Genomic DNA, 20,185 nt, shown 5'->3' with positions numbered 1-20,185 from the left:
GTGTAAATCCTGGTCTAGGCAGTGTTGACTACAGCGAGTGGAGTCAAGACAATTTAAAACACATATCGGAAAGCTGTGACGGCATGTTTCACTCGAAACAAATACTCGACCCAGGACCTCAAGAAATACCATTTGAATTAATTAACTGCTCGGGTTATGGACAATGTATTGTTAACATGCTTCGACACGATACAGTGCTGCCTGCCACGAGTGAAGACGTCTACGCACACGCATTCAACCAGACAGCTACCCAATCGGTTCAGGTTATCCCTGAATGCATTCAAATCAGCCCTGATTCGCCAACATCCATCATACCTGTAGCTGAGCCAATCACCGAGGCGACACCGAAGTCCACCAGACGACAGCGAAAGCCTGCTGCCTCTCGCAAGAGTCGAACCAGAGATCTCAGTCATTTAGGACCGGTGAGTCAAGATGTCGGAGTTCAAACCGAGTCTAGTGCTTCCATACAAAGAACTGACGAGATGGCCCGGGTAGCAGTGCGCTCATTACTTCTAGAATTATTAAGCAAAGTATAATTGAATTTTTGTCACTTTGTGTATGTAAATGTTTCAGCTGAATACGTAAATATAATATTCTTTGTGTGTAAGGAAATGTTCAAGTTAGCATTCAAATCTTTTTTTTATCGTCACTTTAATACTCTTTGTATGTAAATGTTCAGGTTTGTATGCAAACATTATGTGTGATTTTCTTGTAATATTTCAGTTTTGCATAAAGTTTTAAAATAAATTGTTAAAAGCATAATGCATATTTTATTACCGAAACTGTTTGCAACTTAAGTAAAGAACGTGTAGGTTACTGTATTTTTTATTAATACTCTTTTCAATTATATAATTTTCTGGTTTAGTATAATTTTAAAAAAAATGTATTCAAATTATCCATCAGTCTCTGCGCCCGCACGTTCACGAAATGTATGTTGACTACAATAAAACTAATGTGTAACCTCTGATTTATTGTTATGATTTAAGTATTCCTCTGATATAAAATAAAAGCTAGCATTGAAACGTCCTGCCTTCCTGGGCCGACCAGCGGGTTGACGTGCGAGAGCCCGTGGATGAAGCTCTCTATTTTCAGAGAAAGGAATTTGTTTTTCCAGACAACTGTCGTCGCACCTAAGAGGTGTCTATATGCTGTCACAGACTTGGTTGACAGTTTCTGCAATCGTTGTAATGCATTACAACGATTGCAGAAAAATGTTTTCAGTAAGCTATAATAAAAAAACATTAATTAAATTTTAATTCTAAAAAAAGTGAATGGTAGAAAATCTACTTTCTAAAACAAAAAACATATAGTTTAACTAGTTTTCCATGATCACCATATTATTAAATGATTTTACCAAATATAATCTACTCAACTTTCTTAAATTAATAATTTTCAGTTTATAACTGTCATCTAAAGCCGACACACAGAGTAGGCGATTCCGCGAGAATTCAGGTCATCGCCCGACGCAGATTTATATATATATACACCTGCCACAGAGGTCGGAAACCTCATTTGATCGCAGCCAGCCCTCGTCAGCCCTCGATACCTCCTCCGCAGAGAGACGTTCTTCTCCAGATAAGGTATGTGTTCTGTCAGTTCTGACTGACAACACGAGATGGAGTACATTCGTTTCGTTAAAACACGTTCGCGCACTGTGTTTACAGTTCTTATTTAACAATATGTCCACTATTTTAAATAAATAAACACGTTAAAACGGTCGAATTAAGCAATAACTAAATCCATGTATTTATATTACTTAAATTGTGTATTATCACGGAAAAATTACTAAACTCTATTTTTTTTGTTGCGATTATATTACTTTGAATATTATTCCTGTTTTCGCTTATTTATTAATGATTGAGAATCAACTTGTTTTCATAATTATTTTTACAACGGGATGCGTGTATTTAATATTTCTTTAATACATCTTTCATTCTGTTACTGAACGCTATGCGCGATTTATAAAAACAACAACCATTCAGAGCTCGTTCTTTGCTTGCAAACAGTTAAATAAATTTTGTCAAACTTTAAACAATATTAAGCGTGATATGAAGTTGATATACATTTGTTTTCAATACAGTATGTTCCATGTAAATAATAATTCTCTACATTCTCAGAATATACCGACATATAATTAATTTCTTGCACATTGTTTACATGTCTTAAACATTTTATATTTCTACATTATTTACAACTTGAAATACTTCACAAATAAATATTACAAGAAGTTTTCTCATGACATACAATTATTTCATATTTACACTTATTTTTTCAATACAAATTTTTACACATATTATGGAAAATAATAAGTGCTGATACAGCTGTTGGTTTCAGTATATTAGAGCAAGCATCTTTTATTTATTTTTCAGGTTCTAACTTGTTGAGCGTATCCTTCTTTATTTTTTTTAAATTCCTTTTATAATAATGTCTTCTCCATACTCTAATAAGCGTGCTAGATTTGAGGAAAGCGAGCCTTCGATGTCTGAGCTCGATGAATCATCTATTGATTCATTGATTTCATCTTCATCATCATTTGAGTCAGTGATTTTATCGTCGGCTGATGATTCATCCAACCTAGAGATCGAAGACACGCCACCTCCCTCTTTGCCTAGCCTGAAGCCCGTCGCTTTAGATTCCGCATTCCAGGGTCGACTTGTTGATTCCAGAATCGCGAATGATATTCCCCAGCCCGACCCCAACATTAATAGATTTCTCTCCAGGTGCAGGGAACCCTTTCTGGACGTAGTGGGTGGCGTTCTCCGCCCATTCAAAATTTATCTTACATTGGCCGCGGTATTTATTAAGGAGGATCCTGTGCAGGGGCCCATCAGTGAAAGCTTCCACTTCGCCTCCAAAAGTATCCCTGTTTTGTTAAGTGAGGACCTAGCAGAAATTTTCAGTTTCACATTAGTTTCTGTGCTTATGGAGCATGTAAGTGAGTTTGCTTTGCGCGGGTCTGGATGGATGTTGAGTCATGTAAAACATCTCGACATGCATGTCTCTGCATACCGACCATTCACGGTGGGGGCCGCGCATACAAAGTTGCCTGCATTTTTGTCTAACCGCAAAGCTTGTGTAAACATCGAGACTGACAGTGAGATGTGCTTTCTGTATGCCGTTATGGCAGGTGTGACGCCGGCGGCTGGGATGGTTACTCGTACTGGATCGTATCCTAATCCTCTCGAGGTTTTTTGATACGACCGGTATGACGTTCCCCATGACACTGCATCAGGTTAAGATCTTTGAGAGTCTCAATAATATTTCCGTGAACATTTATTCTTGCGTGAGTGATCAGGGAACGATTATTGACGAGGATTTTAACAAACCCACTGATGCAAGTATCCAGCCGATTTGCATTACCTCTATGCGATGTGATCGCCATGTGAATATTTTGGCTATTCGTGCGTCTGGTGCTCCCGCTCATCTCCATTTCGTGACTATTAAGAATTTGTCCCGCTTGCTTTCTTCTCAACTCTCGCGTGATCAACATACAAAGTGGGTTTGCGACCGCTGTCTTCAGTATTTCCATACTGCGGACAAGTTGAACTCCCACACTGATTTGTGCAGCCAACACACGGCCGTTCGGTCAGTATTCCCGACTGAGGAGACCAAATGGCTCGAGTTCACAAATGTATCCAAGAAGGAACGTATGGGCTTTGTCGCTTATTGCGATACAGAGACCTACTTGAAACCGATGTCCACCTGTTTACCGGAGACCGATGCCTCCAGCACCACGACGGTGAACGAGCACGTGCCTTATGCATGTATCATTTTATTAGTTTGTTCGTACGATGCTTCGCTTACCAGATATGCGCACTTTGAAGGGGAGAATTGTGTTGCCGACATGGTCTCTACCTTGATTGATATGACTAAGTGGGTGTGCGCGATTTATGCTAAGACCGTTCCCATGAAAGCCCAGACTCCTGCTGTTGCTGCGCGGTTGGCGAGTCAGACACATTGCCATATATGTAATAAGACACTAGGTGACAAGTCAGTGTTGGACCATGACCACCTGACCGGTGAGATTCGTGGCTATGCGCATTCTAAGTGTAATCTTGCATTTAGACTGCAGAAGAACCAACTGGTGGCTATTTTCCACAATCTTCAGAATTATGACGCCCACTTTTTGATGAGACCATTAGTCTCACGTCATATTGCACAACCTGACGGTTCCTCCATTTTGGAGAACCCCGGGGAGGTCAGGGTTATAGGCACGTCTCTTGAAAGTTACAAGAGCATAACAAAGTACATACCGATTACCGGTAATGATGCGAGAGGAGGTACTCGAACAGTGCGTTTAAGATTCATTAACTCCCTTAACTTCCTAACTTCATCTCTGGATACTCTGGCAGGTAATCTCTCGCCTGCTCAGCTGAGCCTCACTCGTGTCCAGTTTCCAGAAGACGCACAGTTTGATCTAGCTCGTAGGAAAGGGGTGTTCCCATACGATTTCGTCACTAGTATGGCAGAACTGCAGACGACCTCACTACCCCCTAGGGAAGCATTTCATAATGCTCTTAGTGGGACTGACGTGAGTGACGGGGACTATGCTCATGCTAGATCTGCGTGGAATGTTTTCCGCTGTAAGACTTTGAACGATTACGCGTTGCAGTATTTGAAGGTGGATACGTGTTTGTTGGCTGACGTGTTCGAGAATTTCCGTTCAGTTTGTTGCCAGTCCTATGGCTTGGATCCGGCGCACTACATTACGGCCCCATCACTTGCGTGGGACGGTTTGTTGAGCAAGTCTGAGGTGTGTCTGGAATTAGTCACCGATCCAGATATCTATCTTTTCTTGGAGAATGCTGTTCGGGGTGGGATCACCAACGTTAGTCGGCGCTATGCGAAGGCTAACAATGTTTACATGAGCGATTATGACTCCAGCCTGCCGTCTTCCTACATCTGTTATTTCGATGTAAATTCTCTCTATGGTCATACGATGCTTGGTAAGCTTCCGGTGGGCAACTTCCAGTGGGTGCAGGAACTCGAATATGCAAACTGGAACTTTAGCACCATGGACACCGATGGTGACTGCTCATGTTTTATAGAGGTGGATCTATCCTTTCCGCGTGAATGTCATGACCGGCTATCAGACCTGCCGCTTGCACCCGTGAATGGCGTACCGGTGAACGGCAATATGTCAAAGCTCTTATTGACACTTGAACCGCGAAAGAACTATGTTTTACATGCAAAAACACTGCAGCACTACCTTACGTACGGGGCCGTTCTTGACAATGTTCATCGTGTTTTGCGCTTTGAACAAAAATCCTGGATGGCGTCGTACGTACGGTATAATCTGAATTGCCGTGCTCAGGCAGCGAACCCCTTTGAGAAATCCTTCTATAAATTAATGAATAATTCCGTTTTTGGCAAATCTTTGCAGTCGCCGCGTAGGGAGCGTGACATACGTGTGGTTTCGCGGTACGATACCATATATGGTGCGGCAGAGTTGATAGGTCGTCCGTCATTTAAGGCAAGGCGGATCGTCGATGAGAATCTGGTCCTAATTTTGTTAGCCAAAGGTTCGGTAACCTTCAACAAACCCCTTTACACTGGTGTGGCCATCTTAGATTTATCCAAATTGCATCTCTATGATTTACACTATAACTATATGCAGGTTAAGTTTCCCTTTCCATCTCTGCACCTGCTTTACTCAGATACCGATTCTCTTCTGTACCACATCGAGTGTCGCGATGTGTATTCTTCGATTCTCCCCGATTTGGCTTCTCGATTCGACACTTCGAATTATGCTCCAGATAATGTTCAAAGGTTTCCATCAGTCAACCACGGCATGACTGGTGTCATGAAGGATGAAGCCGCTGGACGCATCATTACTGAGTATGTTGGTCTTCGCCCCAAACTTTATGCATACAAGATGGACGATGGTGCTTTTGCGCTTAAAGCCAAGGGTGTGAAGGCCAGTGTACTCAGCTCGCTACTTTTTGAGCAATATCTGGATTGCTTGCAAACAAATTCACGGGTTTGGGGGACTCAATATCATTTTCGTTCACGAAATCACATTGTTTGTACTGAACGCGTGACTAAGGTGGCGTTGTCATCAGGTGACGACAAGCGGAGCATTTCCGATGATGGAATTAGCACGCTTCCATGGGGACATTACCGTCTAGATCCCTGAACCTGAGTTCCCCACATAATAAGAGATTCTAACTTTTTTTTTTTATAATTTTCCAGTTTATTTTTTTTTGTACTATCCTCATACCTTGGTACGCTCAATAAGCATTGCTGCTCCGAGTCGAGTTGTAGGAAAACAACAGCACTCCAAACTCCTCCTCCGCTCGGAGTGGTCAACTGGGTAGATGGCAACCAACTTCGATTCATTGCCTCCCCCTTCAGCCATAAAACATTAAGAATGTTGGACAGAACTCATGCACTACTGTACTGCGCATGTGGAGATAAAACCATCCGTATGTTTAACATGTAGAGATTGCACTCATCTTATTTACACGGTTCAGATAGTGAATCTGATAGTTTTCTTTAAATGCTAGTCTGTTTAATAATTAAAAGTAAATTTGAGTCTATCCTGATTTTAAATGCTAATGTGGTTAAACTTTGTTGCATGTCATCTTTCCGTCAAGACCAGGTCAACTATAGTCTTCATTCTGTCTCTGACAATTCCATAATGAACATGGCTGCTTTTGAGGAAATGCGCGATTGCATTGAATATGCGCTTCATGCTTGCATCGGCATGAATATAGATGCGATAGTACACCATCTAGAGGTCTCCGCGATCAATTTGTTCGCTGCATTTCCAGAGGAATACGAGTTTCTAACATACCTTTACAACGGTATTATAGCATGCTTTGAAGCTGTAATGGAGGCTCAAGAGCAAGTGGAGCCAGATGATGGAGTGGACAGCGGCTTGGGAGAGAGTGACGGTGAAGCATAATGCTTGCGCCCTTGTTAAACATGGAAAATAGGCCTCTCGGGGAAACTCGCCATGTATAAAAAAAAGGAGTTAACGCATCTAATGCTGTACCTCCTGAGACATAGTCTCTAAGGTGATGTGGAAAGCAGCATACCACTATAAATTCAAACACAAGTTTTTATTTTATTTTTTTTTTCAGCTTACACTCCAGAGAATCTTCCGCCACGTCGAGATGAAGAGAATGAGACTACACATCATAGTTATAAATTCACTATCACTAAATAATAATAATGAGCTTACACTATTATTAAATGCATTACAGGAAAGCTAACACTAAAGTATGCCTATAAGAAAAAATTTCTTATGCCTGCTTCTGATGCATATAAAGGAACACATATCATGATCATTCAATATGGTGCACTCTGTGCATGTAAGGGAACAATCTTTTCGGTGCACTCTGTGCATGTATTGGAACGAGTCCTTGGGTGTATCATGTGCTTCCAAGATGGTGGGGCTGTTGAATCCAAGATGGCGGAGAATTGTTTAAAGGTTGTAATATTTTTTTAAATTTAAATATCGCGCCCTCTGGTAGCAACACTTGTTACTAAATATATCGATTAGCATTCGACCTATCGAATGGTGCTGCGCCCTGGCAGCTGAAATATGAAATAAATGTAAATATATCGATTAGCATTCGACCTATCGAATGGTGCTGCGCCCTGGCAGCTGAAATATGAATTAAGATGGCGACGGTGGCACACTCTGGTAGCCAACTTGAGAACCAAGATGGCGGCACCTCTGGCAACTAATTTTTGAATTTGCCGCGCGATACTAGCGACATCTACCAGCCAACTTGAGAACCAAGATGGCGGCGCCTCTGACAACTAATTTTTGAATTTGGCGCGCGATACTAGCGACATCTACCAGCCAACTTGAGAACCAAGATGGCGGCGCCTCTGGCAACTAATTTTTGAATTTGGCGCCATCTGGTAGTCTGTGCTGGAATTAAAGATGGCGGCTGTATAATAATTTTAATTTCAAATGTGGCGCCTTAGGTATGCATTAAGGAAGGCAAAAACACCCTCCCCCATTTATCATAAACTTGCCGTCAGTACGTAGCATATATAGATTATTTATTCCACCATATTCCAATTGGTCTCGTGGTCTAGTGGTCAAGGCGTCCGCCTCGTAACCACAACATCCTGGACGTTTTCACGTCCCATGGATCGAATCCCAGCCTCGGCACTGAAAATATTTTAGTTAAAATAAAATAATACCTGCTGCTACCTGGTGGCGACCAACAGAACTATATGACGTCACACAAGATGGCGGCCTCCAGCAGACGACACAGAATCATGACGTCACGATTCGAAGTTGGTGGAAATTTCTAGAAATACAAAATGGCGGATTTGCGGATTTGCGAATTTGCGGATTTGCGGATTTGCGGATTTGCGGATCTCCGGATTAGCCACTGGATTAGCGGATTAGCCACTGGATTAGCGCATAAAAAACTGGATTTGCACATAAAAAACCATAAAAAATGCGTAAAAAACCATAAAAATGGGATAATCCCCGGATTACCCCGCTCCCCCCTCGTCTATGTTCCAGAGTCGGCACGCTCTCCCTACTCATTTCCATACAAGTAAATAGAATGCAGACAGATAATGTTCTACATCCAATAGAATTTATTTTTGTTTGAATTTGTAAACAAATGCTTTCTTAGCCCCACTTTAGTTTGGGCATTACTTCGCTGTTATTGGAAATAAATAAGCAATTCCTATCGAAAAGGTAAGTCTTTGCTTAATGCCTATTTTTTATAAGCTACTAGCTGCTCCTCCATTTAAAATCCAAGTAATATGATCTAAGACTGGAGTCAGATTTCTATAGGGTTTTACGTCACGCGGATATGTACAGAGGCATTGGGACCTCCAAAGTTAAAGTGGTTTTCGAACCAAATGGATAACATACTATATGCTCATAAATTGTGTCCCATGTCGGGGTGTTGGAATCGAACCTACTACAATCGGGAATGACTTAGAAATTAGTTTTAAACATATTACTGAAAATTATGGTATGTGTGTGTTTGAGTGTCAATTTTTTAGAGTTGGGACTAACGCGAATAAAGGGGGTTTAAGATGTTTCGCTGTAATAAGGTGTGTAAATGGGTGTTTAATTATATTTATATCATTTAAACATAATGTTTATTGTAGTGAATAATCTGCCGGTAAACTTGGTTCAGACCAGGTCCAATGCCAAATTTCCGCTCGTTCGCTTGCAATGGTTTAAACCAAGGAACGTTTTAATAAATTCAATAAATTATGTCATAAATTATATTTACACACTTTTTATCTGTATTTCTGGAACTAGAAAATTAATAATAAAATGTTTATACTGGAAACCTTAACAAGTATTTTTTTAAATTTAAAGTTTTGAATTTTATTCTGATTTTTAAAAGTCATTCAAATGTATTTAAGAAGGCTGTGATCATGAAAAATGATATAACCGGATATTTAACTGGATAAGAAATATTTAATGCTATTTTTATGTTTCATAAATTTGAGCACGGGCAAATATTATACTTAATGTAGTAGTATTCATTGTGCAAAATAAAAATATTGTTCAAAATATTAAGTTTCCATAACACATGTGGAATATATTTCAAATTTCACAATGAGACTATCCGAATTTGAATTACGCCAGCACCGAGCTTTAAATTTAGGCGCGAGAGTGTATGTATAATTGTTTTAGTGTATTTTTCAAATAAAAAATTATTTTAAGGTTTTTCTGAATGATTTGTTCATAGACAAATGTCAAGATGGAAAATGTTTAGAGTAATGCGTGACAAGAAAAATGTTTCTGTGAAATTGTCTAAAAAATAAATAAAATCTATGAAAATATTTTTAAATGTTGAAGTAAAGTGCTATCTATGAAAATACGATTTATAATTTAAAGGTCAAAGTTAATAGCCACTGATAGTGTAATGTTAAGTTTATATTATTCTTTTGTTTTTATGAAAATATGAAATCTTATCTGTACTAATGTGCTCAAATTCTATCTTTATAATTATTATTCACTGCATAAATAAAACTAAATTTACACGCACGTAACATAGTGAGAAACATTTATTTCAGATATCAAGCGAGGGTTAAATACTGGTACATATTAAACATTAAGACTTGCCTGTCATAATTTTTTCCTGTTTCGGAGTGAGAGGCACAAAGTCGCTCAGGCACTGTAAGACGTTCTTTTTCTAAATAAGCTCCTCGCACAACTTTTGCAGAAAAACATGCTCCCATTCCTCTGCTTATTTCCACGTCTTCCTGGATGTACTTGTCTATATCCTGAAACATTTTAACACGCTTCCTTAACACCATATATAATCATGCCCACACAACAGAAATGACAAAAACCATGTCTTATTCAAAACTTATTTAGAAAAGTCCAATATTTCCAGCGCCCTGGAAAATTATACAACATCAACTAAGGTTTTTAACCATTTAAAATATCTGCTGTCACCCGACCTATGTGAAAGGCCCGGGGGGTACCTGACGGGCGCTACGGGCGTCGCGGTGCTCTTGTTATCCGGAGCAGCGCCAGGCTAGCGGGCTGCTAGGCCGTTGGTGTTGGGTCGTGGGTACTCTGCCCCCGCGTGCCCCGCCAGGTACACGGCTTGAATCTACCCTGAATGGCTCTCCCTTGATTGTGAAGGCCGCTCGGCCGTGTGGAGGACGGGAGACTCCGGAAAATTAGTGTACACGAGTTGGTGAGAATTACCTTTAATCTAGTCCCGCTACAAAACACTCTCACCAACACTTGGCGACGTCTAGCCGTTACACAATTAACACAGAAAAAACATAACACTACGCGACACTAATAGTTACCGCGGCAGTCTCGCGGGACGCGGGTCGATGCTCGCTGGAGACGGCCAGCGCCGAACATTAACAGGTGCAGGGGGGGGCTCTATGAGCGGGCTCCTAAATTCGGTGAAACACTTACGTGAGTGATACGATCTGCAGCGCGGTATCACGATGAAGACGGTCGGGATAGGCCCGGCTCCGCAAAATACGCGCCGAGTCGACGTGGGCAGCGGTGAATTAACAAAAGGTTTTAAATTTAAAGATTTAGTACAGAATATAAAATAATCAATGAAAGAAACTTGGATGCTGCCCACGGACACACGTCTGTTCCCGGCGCGGAGTGGTTCAAGACTGCCGGACATGGCCGCCTCGCAAGGAAGTGAAACTTTCTCTTCTTTGTGAGTCGGCGTCAAAAAACTTATATTAACTTAATTTGCTCTATTATAAGCTAAAAACACGTTCCAGGTGCTCAATTAAAAGGTAGCACCTGGTAATTGTGTGCTTAAGGCTTAACAACTGTTTTATAGTAGTATTTAATTATTTGAATTGTAGCATCAAGTTGGCGACTGTAAATTTATCAACATATTGTCTCACTGTGAGCGGTTTTAGTTGGATTTCTTCTAATCTGACACGATCATAGTCACGGGCATTTTAATTAAGGCCAGTGGCCGCGGTGACTGTTAATGAGGTTTGTTGTCTATTGGGGTCAGGCCCGGGGCGCTCGCCTGACTCAATCCGGCTGGGCAAGGGGCGCGCTCCGAAAACGGGATACGGCACTGGCGGTGCGGAGCACGGGCTTAAAGGCCATGGTCGGTACGACGTCATATCAAGAACATAGACATTCGTGATCAGAGTCTCTTATTAGCTTCTGGTTTGAGTCCTTGTAGTAGTTGTTATTCGTCTTAGAGGAGGGTTTCAAATAGGCATGCGAAACCCTCGGGAACATCATTTTCATGAACGAGGTCTTAAGGCCTAATTTTAATGCACAAATATTGTTTACATAAAAACTAGCTTTTGTGCGTAAATAACTGTCAATGAAACTGATAGTTTATGAGTTACACGAGCTAAAAGTTTAGTTTTTTTAGCACTTCTTGCGGTATGGATCTCAAAATATATTTGACAAAATTTTCTCAATTTTGGTATGGTTCAAGTTGTGTATGTGAACTAATGACTGATTATATCAATAAATATTTTTGAAAGTTTATAAGTGGCATTTCTCGAGACATGTAAAAACTTTGTATAAAAACACAACGAAAAGTAAAAAATATTTTACCCCATTTTGTATATAGGGAAAGTACCCAAATAAGAGATAGGTGCCTAAAAAGAGACACTGTGATATCCAGCCCGATAGGTGCTGCCACCTCTCGGCTAGGGCAGTAACTAGCTGCGCGTGATCGTCAGACACCATCTCCGTGCGTCGCAAAGCAACAGAAAGTATTCGGCGGAACGGACACGTAATTTAGTGTTTTTAGTCATTTCAAATGTTTCAATAGGGAAACTTTGAGGCATTGAAAAAGTGTGAAGGTAAGTTAATTTGTTATTTACTTATATTTTACTGTGAAGTATATAAAGTTAGCTACATTACAGACCAGTCATAAAATTATAACCATGACATGTTTGAGCTGAGGCAGCCATGTTTGTTTTAAGCGTTCCTGCTCCTAATAAGTGACACATTGGGCTCCTATTAAGAGATGGTGTCTCTTATTAGGGCACTATCTCTTATTTGGGTAATTAAATATGCTGCGCAGCCAAATTAGCACCATATTTTATATTTAAATTTGTATTGATGTACCATAGAAATCCAAATGTAGGCCTAGGTATATATACTAAGTATACCAGTCCTAATGATTTTATTTATCGTAATGTTTCTATATAATTATAGATAACTTAAAGTGACTGATAAGTTATAATTATTTCAATTAATTTTTACTGTTTCAGATGTCTGGTGAGAAAGGAAAGCGTAAAATGTGGAATCCGGAAAAGATGAGAGATTCTGTCAAAGCTGTTCGAGCAGGGGAAATGGGTTACTTGCGTGCTTCAAAATCATATGGTGTTCCAAAAGGAACATTAGAGAAATACGTCAAAAACCAAGGTAAGACACCGGAACAGTTACTTGAAATGTCATCTGGCCGGAAACCAGTGCTTCCATACGAACTCGAGAAGCTATTAGTTAAATATTGTATGGAAATGGAGGAGAAGTACTTCGGTTTGACCATCGCGGATGTCAAAAGAATGGCTTTCGAGATGGCAATTCGAAATGGTCTGAGTCATCCTTTCAATCCCAAAAAGGAATCTGCGGGGAAGAAATGGTTCAAATTATTTTTGAAGAGGCACCCAGAACTTTCTTTGCGCACTCCTCAGGGTGTGTCTGCTGCGAGAGTTAGGTCATTTAATGCTAAAAATGTGAATGCGTTTTTTTATATTTATGAAAAGGAATTAGATAAAATTCATTGCAATGCTCACAGAGTCTATAACGTCGATGAGACAGGCCTAACCGTGGTGCAACATAAACTTCAGAAAGTTGTTGCTGCCAAAGGTAAAAAACAGATTTCGAACTTGACATCTGCAGAAAGAGGGTCATTAATCACTACTGTGACATGCATGAATGCCGCTGGTACCTTTGTACCACCGCTCTTCGTTTTCCCTCGGAAAAACATGAAAGCTGAATTAATGGATGGTGCTCCCCCAGGTTCCATATCTGCGTGCCACATATCTGGATGGATACAAACCGATATTTTTTCCAAATGGTTTGACCATTTTGTGAACTTCACTAAGCCTACAGAGGCCGATCCAGTAATTCTAATTTTAGATGGTCATAATTCCCACACTCGTAACATTGAAGTGATCGAGAAGGCTAGACTCAATAATGTGGCTATAATTTGTCTACCACCCCATTCTACAGCTAAAATGCAACCATTGGATGTAGGATTTATGAGCCATTGAAGACCTACTATGCTCAAGAGGTTTCTAACTGGCTTCGGCATAACCAAGGGCGTGTAGTGACTCACTTTCAAGTTACTAAGCTGTATGGACTTGCCTATCATAAAGCTGCTACAGTGCAAAATTCCATCAATGCTTTTAGAAAGACTGGTCTATTCCCTTGCAATAGGGACACATTTTCTGATGCCGATTTTGCTATCCATGCAGGCAGTGTGAGCGAAGATATTGTTATTCCTAATTCAGAAACATATGTTGGACCACTTCAAGTCTCACCACTCCCCACATTACATCAGCCCCAAGTAAGTTCTGTAAGGAGTGAAGACACACAACCATCATGTTCAACGTCCAAGCCACCTGGACAGAAACATCCCAGGGCCGGAAAAGCAGCTCTGATAACATCTAGTCCTTACAGAAATCAGCTAAAGGAAACTTTGGACAGTAAAATGAAGCGAGAAAATGCAACCAGGAAGAAATTATTTACAGAACCATTAACAAAGAAGACGAGGAAATCTAAACCAAAGAAACAGTGTTCGAGTTCATCCAGTGACGATGAGTCTGAAGGTAAAATGCAGCTGATTGACTCCAGTGAATCGGATGTCTGTGCAGAAGATGATGCTGAGTGCTTATTTTGCACCGGACTATTCTCTGAGGACCGGAGAGGAGAAAAGTGGGCACAGTGTTCTAAATGTCGCCGCTGGGCACACGAAGAGTGCGGTGGAGAAGATGATCCTTTTATTTGTCCTTTTTGCCATAAGAAATGTTAATGAGTGAAACAAGCACAACACAGTGCATACATTTGTATTGTTTGTATGATGACGATGTGACATTTTTTTGTGTGTAAAAAGTATTACTTTTCCAACAGGAAGTGACCCTTACCTTTTTTAATGTTGTATTAAAAATTAGAATGAACCTTACTTTTGTTTTGTGTTTAAAAATGGATAAAGTTAAGGTATCTCTTATTTGGAACCCATTCTGAGAATTTAACTTTATACATTTTATTACTTTTTTGATGGTAACACATACTGAATTTCATTCTATTCAAATGAAAATGACGATAGTTTAAAGTTAAGTAATTTTGCAATAGAACTACACTTCCAAAAATGAAAAATTACACAATATCAATTTTATATATTTTTTTTAAAAAATGTATCTCTTATTTGGGTACTTACAAGTCAGTGACTAAAACCTATCCATGTTTAATTTCAGACAGTTCGTTCATTCTTTACGAAACCATGCGATTCTTTACATAGTAACAAAACCATTCATTGTACTAAACAATTATTTTTGTGAGGGGAAGGAGGGGGGAAGACTTTTATTTGCATACAGCAGCTTTTCGTTTCCTTTGTAGACACGTACGATGCTGAGAGGTTGGAATGACTTACAACACACGCAATTGACTGTTAGGTATTTTTACTTCTGGTGTTAATAAAAGTGCATTGTATCATCAATGATTGTTGATAAAATTTTAATATATTTAAATACGTAAGCAAAGCTGATCCTAGCCTCCGTAGCTCATTGCATATTTTATTTTAGTATAAAATAAAAATAATGGTTCATAAACAAATAAAAAACACTGTTTTGTTTCAGAGTTTGTGTTCAAAGTTACTCATGTGCTGTAAAAACATACCCGTTAATCACCAAATTATATTATCAAGTTTACTTTTACCGCTGGTAATCTTAAGTACCCCTAATGAAAAAGTAATTCAGTGAGACGAATATTGGACTAAATTTACTTTTTTAGAGTTAACTCAAAGATAAGCATAGCCTGTTCTCACAGAAACTTTGCATAGAAAACTAAGAATGTTGTTAGGCATCATACTTTTATTGTTTTCCTTTTGGTTTAGGCTATGCATACAGCCATCAGTATCGGTTATATAATTATGTGAACTCAAAAAGACTTAAACAAAATTCATCAAAACTAGTTACTTCCTTACAATGTATGTAAAAATGTATAATATCCACTTCTTGGATGTAGTGCAATGTGAAATTCGTTATTTTATAATCACAAAATATTTTTCGGTTTGTATATTGGGGTGGTGACTAAAAATGAATTTAAAAAATGTTTTTTTTTTTGATAACTAGTCTATTCGGGCTTATTTGAACACTTTTGAAAGACCTGCTTACTATCTTCATTATCTTGTTTTGTATCCTTCCGCCCAGCGATCAAATTAACGTTGTCAAGGGCCTAAAACTCTTGCATATGCGTCTATTACGGGAGTAGTATAGAAAAGTATTTCCAGGGCCAGGCTTCAGGCTGTGGTGTGTGGTGCCGACCGCCATTTGAAGTCACGGTAGCCATCTTAGATGACCTTAACCATTGAGCATAACTTTTGACCTTGAGGTAAAAGATCAAGGTGAAATGTAATAGTCAAAGTTCAAGGTAATCCAAGATGGCCGCCATTACGTCAAATGGCGATCGGCACCACACACCACAGCCTGAAGCTTGGCCCCGACTACTTACGGGAAATGCAAAAATGTTACTAACTTTCAAAGACTGGCGAAACATCAATACTTACTCAAGTTTACATGAAGCAGTCATAAACTGATTTCAGGAGTCACCAATTAAAATATTGATCTCTAAGACATTTATTACCTGGAACTACTTTTGCGTGTCCGTTGCCAATTTGACCGGGTGTTTACCAGGTGACGTTAAATGTTATATAGTATGCAGTTACGGGCAAATACTTTTTTCTATTGTCATATTAAGCGTGAATTCACTGTACACAGTTAGATACACTTTTTCTAATAACTATTTTTAACGGAGTTCAAACAGAATATATTTAACGTATGTGCATATGAATTATATATAATATATACTGATAAAATTATAGCATTTCAGCTGTATATTTATGTTAAAAATTTCAACGACTAAAATTATAATGTTACTGAAAAAATTATGTGTGAATATGATTACTCATCAGCTAGGATCATGTTAGTTCAATACAGAGTGCCCTGTTACATTACAAAACTTTTTTATGCGTGGATTAACCCTGATAGCAGGTCGAAAATTACAAGTCTGGAAATCTTAAGTTGTACAAGCAAATTTGCCTGGAAGAAAGTTATGATTACAGACGACAAGGAGAACCGAAAAATATAGCCTATAGAAGATATTTTGTTTCATCTTAGATGAGAAGGAGGCTTGATAGAGCAATGAAAAATCTGCTACTCGCTGAGGAATTTAAGCCACTTTTAGGAATTTCGAAACCACTGGAATTTTTAAGGACAAAAACGGGAAATTTTCCTTTGAAAACTGGAAATTTTTAGAAATTGTGAGTCAATTTTGAGTCATTTTTGAGGAATTTTGAATCCAAAATGGCCGCCGTGACGTAAGAGCGAACGGTCATTGACCCCATCCACAATCCACAGCCGTGAAGCCAGGCGCCGGAACCCCATTTATACACTCCTCCTGACTGCTCGATCAACGATACATCACAGAGATCCTACAAGAGTTTGTGGTCGCATATGCGGGGTTTGTTGGTAATAGGTTCACATTTGTGCACGACAACGCTCATTCCCACTCTGCATTAATTGTAAGGAATTACCTGATGAATTTTTGGATCCCTGCTATGCAGTGGCTGGTGAGTAGTCCAGTCCTCAAACCTTTTTTTTAAATATTGAAAACAAAAATACATGACATTTATTTATTGTTTAAGTTGATTTAATAACCTTTCAAACTTAGAATACAATTTTACAAAAGGTGCAATTTTTGTGATGTTGAGCGTACACGTGTGAAATTATTTTTGATCATGTTGTCTCAGGTTTCCTTGGATTATTAATTAAATGACCTAAGTAGTCCGGGGACTGGGTTATGGGAGTGTTGGTGGTGGCATGTCTGCTGCTTGGAACCGCTATCTCTGATGATGTCACAGAGGCCATCTTGGACTAAAGATTCTTCAAAATTACTCAAAATGACTAAAAATTCCTAAAATGCCCCTATTTCGAGGGAAACATTTCCGTTTAGGGGGGGGGGGGGTGAGGGAATTTCCTGTTTTATCCTTAAAAAAATAAAAGGAATTCTAAAAACCTTAGAACCGAAATCCCACAAAGCGGCTCAAAGTCCACATCTAAAAGCGCCATAAACCGGTGAGGTCATGAACTTGACATCGACCTTAAACTTGAAATTATTTAATTTTTAACCAAAAAATACTAAAAAAATTCCAAAATTATAAAGAAATTCTTACTTCATATTTTTAGTTACGCAATCCATTCCAGACCTCGGTTTGATTCCCAACCAGAGTAAACATGTTATTTATTTAAAAAAATTAAAAAAAATAATTTCAATTTAAATAACATTTTATTAAAAAATTGCCAATGACACACCAGCCGTTTTAAAATATGACGTCACCGTTGTAATTTTCGTTACGGCCACCAGTTTGATGATCCGTAATTATTATCAGATTTCTATGTAAAAACTTTTTAATTAGCTACTTAAATCTTAATAAAAATATAATTTAAAAAACGCACTTACTTCATATATTCCTCTGTTTGAACCCGGTGAGGAAAAAATAAAAATGGCAACGGATCCTTCCTTCATGAAGTACATCTACAGACTGACCTCCCACCACTAATGCAAAGGCATATATTAGGGAAAATATTATGACGTCACGCAACAATCTTGTTTTCATCTGCTGGAGGCCGCCATCTTGTTTTCGTCTGCTGGAGGCTGCCATATTGATTTCATCTGCTAGAGGGTGCTACCGCCATATTAGTTTGATTTTTATCGGCTAGAGTGCAGTAATTATGTATTGCCCGGGAACCACCATCTTGACATTTGAGTGCCATCTAGGAAATTTTTAATATTTACGCAAAAAATTCGAAATAAATGCCAAAAATCGTCAATAAAAATATTTGTGAAAATAATGATTGATTCGATCGATATCTGTCCTTGGTTCGATACTTGATCGATGCAAAAAATGGTTTTTGACAAAAAAATACTTATTTAATAAATAATGTTCAAAATCCTAAAACTGGCATAAGTTACTTATCTACCAGCCTCCAGTAAGTCGATATAACCGCCATCTGGAAATTTGTATTTAATGACCTATAAATCCGGAAAAAAAAATTCCAAATTTAATTAAAAAATCACTTATTAAAATAATTATTGACTCGATAGATTTCCATCCTTGGTTTGATTCTCAGCCAGTGATAATAGTAATTAAAGCTTTTAATAAATTTTAAAATTTGTTTCCCATTAATGTTTGTGGATTTTATTAATCATTCACTCTAGTAAAAACGACTCTATGCAAGATACCTGTCCGTAGAAATAAATACTTTGTCGCTGTGCCTACCATGGTAGTCTAGTTTGTTTCGATGCATGAAATACATTTCATCAGTTCATGTATAATGCTATATATATAGGCCAAATGTCGGCAGACCACGAGACCAGGTCATGCACAATGTCAGACGTATTCGAACCACATGACCTTCTTCGTCGATATCTCATATAATTTACAATTTATGACTAATTTTATTAAAATATAATTTGTAATACAATGTTTCTATACCAAAGTAGTATATAATAGGGCATACTGGCCCAGGCTTCAGACACCATCTTGGATTGTAACATCACGGCGGCTACCTTGTATCACCTTGACCCTGACCTTTGACCTTGACCCCATGGCCATATTGGATTTACCATTTTGTTCTCTAGAACATTCCGCCATTTTGAATTACACCATTTTATTTTCTATAACTTATTGCCATTTTGAATTATGATGTCACTGTTGCAATTTTCATTACTGCCGCCATCTTGCAAATCCGTAATTGTTATGCTATAAAATCGGATAAAATTATAAAATTTATAAAAAAATAATTAATGTAAAATTTAATATAAATTACTTTAAAAAAATTGCAAATATCATTATGGGTGCCATCTTGGATTATACAAATGTCGCTTGTTTTGTTATGCCTGCCATATTATATGTGTATGATGTAATCGTTGCACATTTCGTTGTGACTGCCATCTTGGATTATAGAACATTGCAATTTTCGCTACAGCCTCCATCATGAAAACCCATAATTTTTATGCTAGAAATTCGGAAAAAATTAAAATTTATATAAAATTTTAGTAATCAAATTTTAATAAACAATTTTTAAAAAATGCTTTTATGTCATTGTGTCCTCTGTTCAAATCTGGTGAGAGCAGAAAAATGGCGATCAATCCTTCCTTCATGGAAGTAGCTGGCTGACTAACCTCCCACCACTAATACCAAGGTATATATATCATCAGGTAGTATGACGTCAAGTCCGCCAACATGTTTTTGTCTGCTGAAGTGCATTACCACCATATAAGTTTAAGTTATACCCGATAGAGTATAAGAATAATTTATTATTACTGTGGCACATTTAATCTTGAAATGTCGGCGCCATCTTGGAAATTCGTAATTATTTAGTTAGAAATTCGGCAAAAATCCCAAAAATCATTAATAAATATTCAATTAATAAACTAATTTATTCCATTAGTTCCTTCCATTGGTTCAATCCCTGGGCAATGCAAAAAATT

The 20,185-nt window shown here is 38.5% G+C and overlaps 1 protein-coding gene across 2 annotated transcripts in view; it reads right to left on the bottom strand.

The window, feature by feature from the left end:
- The window catches only part of LOC134529400 (hydroxyproline dehydrogenase-like), a 151,972-nt gene that overhangs the window by 38,492 nt on the left and 93,295 nt on the right, over positions 1 to 20,185 (bottom strand). For both annotated transcript variants that reach the window (XR_010074560.1, XM_063363434.1), the window contains exon 7: positions 10,067 to 10,227. Coding sequence is in view for 1 of the 2 variants with exons in the window: in XM_063363434.1 (XP_063219504.1) it covers positions 10,067 to 10,227 (161 nt within the window). In the remaining variant the exon portion in view is untranslated. The remainder of the gene's footprint in view (positions 1 to 10,066; positions 10,228 to 20,185) is intronic.

This window comes from Bacillus rossius, chromosome 2 (genome assembly GCF_032445375.1).
Source record: "Bacillus rossius redtenbacheri isolate Brsri chromosome 2, Brsri_v3, whole genome shotgun sequence".
NCBI lineage: Eukaryota > Metazoa > Arthropoda > Insecta > Phasmatodea > Bacillidae > Bacillus > Bacillus rossius.
The sequence above is the reverse complement of the archived record's forward strand: the minus strand, read 5'-3'. Positions and strand labels throughout refer to the sequence as shown.